This window comes from Zingiber officinale, chromosome 9B, assembly GCF_018446385.1.
Source record: "Zingiber officinale cultivar Zhangliang chromosome 9B, Zo_v1.1, whole genome shotgun sequence".
NCBI classification, from domain to species: Eukaryota; Viridiplantae; Streptophyta; class Magnoliopsida; order Zingiberales; family Zingiberaceae; genus Zingiber; species Zingiber officinale.
In genome coordinates, this window is record NC_056003.1 from 765,013 (window position 1) to 772,538 (window position 7,526).

General features: G+C 46.2%; 2 protein-coding genes and 1 long non-coding RNA gene across 3 annotated transcripts; 2 read left to right on the forward strand and 1 right to left on the reverse strand.

Moving 5' to 3' along the window:
* The first annotated feature begins 462 nt into the window (after nucleotides 1-462).
* Nucleotides 463-1,835, forward strand: LOC122023598 (probable aquaporin PIP1-2). Its single transcript, XM_042581797.1, has 4 exons — nucleotides 463-842; nucleotides 910-1,205; nucleotides 1,296-1,436; nucleotides 1,528-1,835. Exons 1-4 carry the CDS (start codon nucleotides 518-520, stop codon nucleotides 1,621-1,623), a joined length of 858 nt encoding a protein of 285 aa, XP_042437731.1. The 5' UTR covers nucleotides 463-517; the 3' UTR covers nucleotides 1,624-1,835.
* Nucleotides 1,836-2,216: 381 nt separating this feature from the next.
* Nucleotides 2,217-4,129, forward strand: LOC122025033. The gene is made up of 2 exons (XR_006123583.1): nucleotides 2,217-2,561; nucleotides 3,947-4,129. It is a non-coding gene; the product is annotated as an uncharacterized LOC122025033 (long non-coding RNA).
* A 313-nt stretch (nucleotides 4,130-4,442) lies between these two features.
* LOC122025032 (cytochrome P450 86A2-like) lies at nucleotides 4,443-6,986 on the reverse strand. Its single transcript, XM_042583790.1, has one exon. It carries the CDS (start codon nucleotides 6,500-6,502, stop codon nucleotides 4,889-4,891), a length of 1,614 nt encoding a protein of 537 aa, XP_042439724.1. The 5' UTR covers nucleotides 6,503-6,986; the 3' UTR covers nucleotides 4,443-4,888.
* Nucleotides 6,987-7,526: the final 540 nt, after the last annotated feature.

Sequence of the window (7,526 nt, forward strand, 5' to 3'; positions counted from 1 at the left end):
TCATTTCTTCCTCGTGTTAAATTCCTCGCCCCAATCATTTATCCCTTAATCCCAATCCCTCCCTCCTAATAAAATTTCAATTATGTTGACAAATTAAAGAAATAAGATACAGTGATTAAAAAAGATTGAATGGACGAGCAAATGGAATCTAATAAAGAGAAAAGGTAGTGGCGCAAGGCTGCCCAGGCAGCGTGGAAAACGGCAAGAGACAATGAGTGTCCTGCACACCTGCCCCCAGCCTTGGTCCCTGCGCGGCTGCCCATCATTTAGAGAGTCAATTATCATCGATCTTTCACTATAATTCACAGTTTATCAAGCTAGTTCTTGAGGGCGATCCGCCAAACTGCTGGTAAAAACTTTCAAAATTCAGTCTTGACTTTTTCCAAAGAGAGCATGTGGACAAGCTAGACCATGCTGTAAAATTATGATGGCATCTCTATAAAAGAAGCAGAGCGGGCCTCTTAATTCCCTTCACATGCTTTCCTGAGGGCAAAGGAGAGACAGAGAGAGAGAGAAGATGGAGGGGAAGGAGGAGGATGTGAAGCTCGGAGCAAACAAGTTCTCGGAGAGGCAGCCGATTGGCACGGCGGCGCAGGACAAGGACTACAAGGAGCCACCGCCGGCGCCCCTGTTCGAGCCCGGCGAGATCAAGTCGTGGTCCTTCTACAGGGCCGGCATCGCCGAGTTCGTGGCCACCTTCCTCTTCCTGTACATCACCATCCTCACCGTCATGGGCGTCAAGAGAGGCGCCACCACGTGCGCCACCGTCGGCATCCAGGGTATCGCCTGGGCCTTCGGCGGCATGATCTTCGCCTTAGTCTACTGCACTGCGGGAATCTCCGGTACTCGATCGAATGACTCCAGTCGCCTTTCTTCTTTCTGTTTCCTAATTGATCGTCTTGGTTTCAGGCGGGCACATCAACCCGGCGGTGACATTTGGGCTGTTCCTGGCGAGGAAGCTGTCCTTGACGAGGGCGCTGTTTTACATGATCATGCAGTGCTTGGGCGCCATCTGCGGCGCCGGCGTGGTGAAGGGGTTCCAGAAAGGGTTGTACGAGACTAACGGCGGCGGCGCCAACGTCGTCAACCACGGCTACACCAAAGGCAGCGGCTTGGGGGCCGAGATCATCGGCACCTTCATCCTCGTCTACACCGTCTTCTCCGCCACCGACGCCAAGAGGAGCGCCAGGGACTCCCATGTTCCTGTAAGTCCACGCTCGTGTCCCAACTGTTTGAGCTTCAGATAGAGAATTTTGGTACTAATTAATCATGTTTTTGTTTAACGATGGCAACAGATCCTTGCGCCTTTGCCAATTGGCTTTGCCGTGTTCCTGGTGCACTTGGCCACCATCCCCATCACTGGCACAGGCATCAACCCTGCTCGCAGCCTTGGTGCTGCCGTCATCTACAACAGAGACCATGCCTGGGATGACCAAGTAAGCTTATCCATCAATACTCTCAATACTCCAATTTTATTCAAAATATATAGTTTCAGATCTTCTTAAAATTTTCTGATTTCAATCGCAGTGGATCTTCTGGGTTGGCCCCTTCGTTGGAGCTGGCCTCGCCGCGATCTACCACCAGATTGTTATCAGAGCTATCCCGTTTAAGAGCAGATCTTGAGCACCATCACCAGTATGGTTTGTCATTGCGATGGAGTCGGAGTTGCTTGTTAAAATTAGTTATTTGTGGTGCTTTATTTTCATCATTTTGTCCTGTTGAATCCACCAGTTACTGTTCATGCATTTTATGTACTTGGGACCTAGTTTTCTTCGTATCAGGTGTGTAAATCTCAGTAATGTTTACAGTCTTCTGGTGCAGTGACTTTACAGCTAGCTCAGGCTTTCCATCGCATCGATCAGAATTATATTTATAATTAAGGTTTTTTCATAACTGTTTTAATTTTGTTTTGTTAATGCTTGCGCCACACAATGGTGCGTCACAAGGGAAGAAAAAAACGACAGGCAGTGGAAGGACAATAATTGAATGGGAGGGTCGATGTAATAATTCAGCTGGGTAAATTATTGGGTGCTTGCCATTTTCTTTATGCGGGCCATAGTGATTACGATTTACATTGAAAGTTAACACCATCTATGACTTATATGCGGGCCATATATATATTATCTAATAAATTATATATATATATATATATATATATATATATATATATATATATATATATATATATATATATTAAAAATAGTTGATACGTTTTTTGCATTAAGATTTATTTGAGTTTATTAAAAATAATTGTTTGAAAATCTATGCTTGTTTTTTTGTTCTTAAAATACTGCATAAACTTCTTTTAACGGGAGGAAGGCCTTCGCGACTCAATGAACGGCCAGCCCATCGGCCTGGTAGGAGGTGACGATTTCGTTACCCGATCGCGTGCTTCGTTTCCGTTAGCCTCGTCCTTTCGGTTTATTGTGTGTGATCGTATTGAATGGTGCTGATCGCCGGCGAAAGGAGGGAGGTGCTGGAACGGATCTGAGACGCCGTGTCTTCTTTCTGCCTCATTTCCGCCTCAGATCAAGGGGATGGCGTATCATTCGCCTGATCAGGTCCTCTCTCTTCCTATTCTGTGTTCTTATTGATATTAAAAGCTTGATAGCAACTCCAATGGTAAACTCGACGAAACACTACATAAGAGATCGATCAAGCTTTTTAGATGAAATGGGGAAGGGGGATTTTCTGCTGGTTTGGGGGAAGTGGTGCTTAGTTGGAGTATTTGAACATGTTAAATTTGCCCGAAGGATTTCAGAGCGATCTCTAGGTTGATTCTCTCCGTAGCTGCATAAAAAACAATTTTTGACCTTTATCTTCTGTCATGAACATTGTCGACTCATGCTGCTCTTGTTTCAATCTATTTAAATTTTGGAAACTATCGGAGATCCCAAATTCGAACCCTTGTTGTTGGTCATCTTCTTAAATTTCTGTTTTTTCTTTGAAAAAAATTGCATGTTCTATAGCGTTTGTGCGACTGATAATGATGAAGTTTACAACCATTTGCATTCGACTACAAATTTTTTACCACTGCATCTTGTAAGTAAATGTGTTTATTAACCCCAAAATAGATGTGCAAAGCTGTTCTCGATGGTAGTGTTGTATCCTTCTATAAATACTCTTATAAGACACAGGATAAGCCCTGACCGAAAAAGAAAAAAAGGAAACATTATTAACAAAAGTGACGCAAACTTGAATCTGACTAGAATTCATAGTGATGGGAGGGTGATGAGGAAAAATCTCACACAGATAAAGGATATATCTATCTCACCAAATTCAGAATTAAACATGACTAAGATACTAAAAAAGTGAGTGGAATAGAGTTGCCATCCTCTTTTTGGTTTGTGTAGCGCATTTCATTATGTTCTTCTCATGCTTGAATGTTCATTAATATTAACACCAAGGGCCTGTAATGGCTTGGTTCGCACAGATGATAATACACTTTGAATGTGTGATTCTTCATAGCACATTGGCAAGAGAAATAAAATTGATCGGATAGTTTTTTCAAAAAGGACTATGTGGTGGTTATTTGCAGAGCATGTGGATATTACTCAATTGCTAGTCGATGATGCTGTAGTTCTATCTACCCTTGTCAGTGACCACTACCTGTGAAAAACAACAGATAACTTAGACTGCTTTTTGAAATCGGCTAAATCTGGTCAAATTTATGAATAGGAGTGCATCCTTAAGAAAAATACTGAAACGAAGGTCTATTAGAGGACTGATTCTTGTTCATTTAAATGTATTAAATTTTATACTCTCCCTTGGTGCCTTTATCAAGCTATCTTTTCTCTACTCTCGTTGTTCCTTGAGATACTGGTCCTAGGACTAGAACTGTTTTGAGGTCCTAATGATTTCTGGTATTCTGTTGATAAATTAGCTGCAAGTATCTTTCAGTTGCTCAGGTGTATGTACTCTTAACACAATAATATGAAATCAGCAGACTTCAGAAATAAAAAGAACTATTTGATGGGCAAGCAAACAACACCATAGCACATAGTAAAATCCTTGAAAGCAATCTGGTGCACAAAGCTTCAGTTGATGTGGGGTATCGAAGAAAGAGACAAGAGACCATATTGAATTTATTGTACACATTCTTATTCTGTATTATAGAAGATTATTTTCATGACTGGTCACTGGCTCATATGGTAAAATCCTTACTCATCCAAAGTTTTCCACACATTCATTTTTTGCCTTGACAAGTAAACATGGTAAAATTGCTTTCCTATCTATTTTCAGAAAAACCAATTCTCTTGAACCATTTTTTAAACCATCTTCTTAATTGCCAAGTTAGAACAACAGCACAGTATGAACAACGTTTGTTATAACCTGTTTTTGTTGCCTACCTTCTATTTTCGTGATTGTTAGAAGCATTAAATGTATCTTTCCAGCAAGAATTAAAAGCTTATACTCCTACTGTCATCTATACTTCACTAAGATCTCAAAGCAGTGTCACATCAAAAACCATTACATATCTTTGAACAATTTCATCGTACATCCTTGTTATACCATACTGATATTTTCAGCCACCAACTGTTCGTCTAACAAATATTTCAACAAATACAAATCATGACGGGTTCATTGGATGTAAAGAGTTATTGTTCTGATTCATCATTTGACTCTTGAACATATGAAATCACAGTCATTTATTATCTATTCATGTGTATATGATCTGCAGCATATGCAAGATCTCTTATTTATTTATGATCCTTGGTAAAAATCACCTTCATCTTTTATTTGGCACCATAACTTAATCAGTAACACGAAATTCATTATAAGCCAATAATCTTTGACCTCTTACTCAAACTGACGCCCAACCTGTCTGTTGACTTGCCTGTCTATCTGTACATTTGGCCTCGCCACAAATGCTTTTCATGGAAGTAGCTCAGCCAGTTGCAACCACCGCCTCGGTCATGTGCGACTGCGCCACCACGTCCGGCTGAGACGGGCTGAGCTCTGCGGCAATGGATCTGAGGTCACGGTCGTGCACGTTCATCCTCAGCCCATCTTTCATGAACAGCGTCAGCGACATCTTCTGCTCGATGCGGTGGCCAGGGGCGACGGTGAGGCGGTGCTTCAGCAGCACCGCGGCCGCAATGGACTTCATCTGCAGGTAGGCTAGGTCCTTCCCGAGGCAGACGCGCGGCCCGGCGTTGAAGGCTACGAACTTGAAGGAGTCGTGCGGCTCGAACCGCTTGCCGTCCGGTGAGAGCCACCTCTCTGGACGGAACTCGAGGCAGTCGCTCCCCCACACCGACTTCATCCGCCCAGCTGAGTAGATGGAATAGGTGACGGAGGAGCCCGCCGGCACGAACGTCCCGTCCGGGAGTACGTCGTCGGCCATCACGTACTTGGAGTCCTCCGGCACCGAGGGGTACAACCGGAGCGTCTCGGAGAGCGCCGCCTTGAGGTAGACGAGCCGGTCGACCTCCTCGAATGCTAGCGGCGTCGCGAGCCACGTGGCGGTGTCGTGACCACGGGAGTCCGCCAGGACGGCGGCCAGCTCATGCAGGATTCGGCGCTCCACGGCCGGGTGGATGGAGACGAGCCAGAAGAACCAGCTGAGGGCGACGGAAGAGGTGTCGCGGCCGGCGAGGATGAAGTTTAGCACCACGTGCTGGAGGAACGCGTCGGTATACGCTCCCTTCTTCATGAACCGCGAGAGGAGGTCGTCGTAGTCTCGTCGGCCGTCGCTCAGCTCCAGTTTCCTCGACTTGATGATGGCGGACAGGTAGCGGTCGACGTGCGCCACGCTGCTGGTCAGCGTCGCCTCCATCCCCACCTGCAGCCATTTCTTGAACCGCCACACCAGCTCGGGGAAGATGAACCGGTGCAGGGTGGCCTCGGTTGCTCGATCGAAGGCCGTGGCGAAGGCGTTCTCCGGGAGGCCCGGCATGAGCGTCTCGGGGTCCCTGCCGAAGGCCAGCCCGCAGATGTTGTCAAAGGTGAGCCGTAGCAGCAGGTCCTGGAGGTCGACGGCACCCGCGTGCCCGGCGGCGGCGGCCTCTTCCAAAATGGGGAGCAGGCGGAGGTGGATGGAGCGGCCGACCCACCGCGACATGGCGACGCGGAGCGTCCGCGTGGTGAACTCGAGCGCCGCCGTCTTCCGCTGCAACAACCATGTGTCGCCGTCAGAGTTAAAAATGCCGTCGCCGAGGAGGTCGACGAAGACGGCGTGCCACGTCGGACCCTTGGGGTAGTTGTCAAACCGAGTCTTGAGTACGTGCTCCAGGTTTCGCGGGTCGCAGGTCACCGTCACCAGCCCCTGCCGCCGCGCCAGTCCCGGCACGGCGCAAATGCAGGTCTGGTACGTCCCGCCGGTGCCACGGAGGTTGTCGGCGATCCACTCGTGCATGCGCTCCGAGTGCTGGATGAGTCCCGGCAGGCTGCCCACCACCGGCCACACCCGTGGCCCCCGGAGCCTCGATGCTAGCCGCGAGAACCAGGCCACGTACGCCCCCACGCAGGCGATCACCAACGCCACCGTCGCCACATCCATTTCTCACCGATCAAACCAGAGAAGGAAAAAGCAGGGGAGAAGATTAAAAAAAAAACAGAGAGATAAAGATAGGACGAGAGAGGGGTACCATAGGAGTGGAAAATTTATAGCAAGGAGGTGGATTTGCAGAGGGACATTTAATAGGACAGGCAGCGTTCTTGCTTCTCACCAGCTGCCACCTTCCTCGAGCAGCAGATGCATGCTTTCTTCAGCTGGCCTCCTTTTGCAGTTTGAGCTCCATTAAATGCCGTCACATAGCGTTGGGGCCTGACCAGTGATCGCCATAGCATGATCGAGATCCAAGTTTTTAACACCGGCTTCGAGTTTAATGTGCAGGTTTCTAATAGCAGTGAGATCACCTAATTGCGTAGTGAAAAGAAGGGTTTCATTATTGGAGGCATTGAATGGGGTGGTGGGGAGAAACGTACACAGGATTGGTTTGGATTAAATTGGTGCCGAAAGTTTATTGCCGGCAATTAAATGGACTACCGTTCCTGTGAATGATCAAAGTTATGTAATGAGACCATTGTGGCGGATAAGATTGGCCAACAGCTCTTTGTAACATTGGCCATCCGACGTTGGAGTTTTTATGCCAAACAAGAAGAAATAGGACTTGTTTATTGTGGCTGTCGACAGTTTAGAAGTTGGTTGAGCCAAGTTATGCAGATCTCTAGCCCATATTTGACACTTTGATTTTGTTGCTTGATTAAAACTTTGGAGGATCGAATTATATAGGGAAGAAGATCTCTCTTTGCCTTGCCTTATATTTATTATGCAAAAATACAATCTGAATTTTGATATATCCTAGATTTATTTTTCCCAAGGAATCCTGTGGCGAATTTGAAAGGGCAAGGACTTTAAAGCGATGCATTGGAGTCATCAAATGTCAGGTAAACTTAATCAACTGTCTTGAATATATCTTTTACAATATATCTTTTTCAACTTTTAATCAGCAATATGGTGGCATCCAAAGTAGTCTGTTGATTAACTTATATAACATATTCTCGTGCCAAGTGTTTGATTT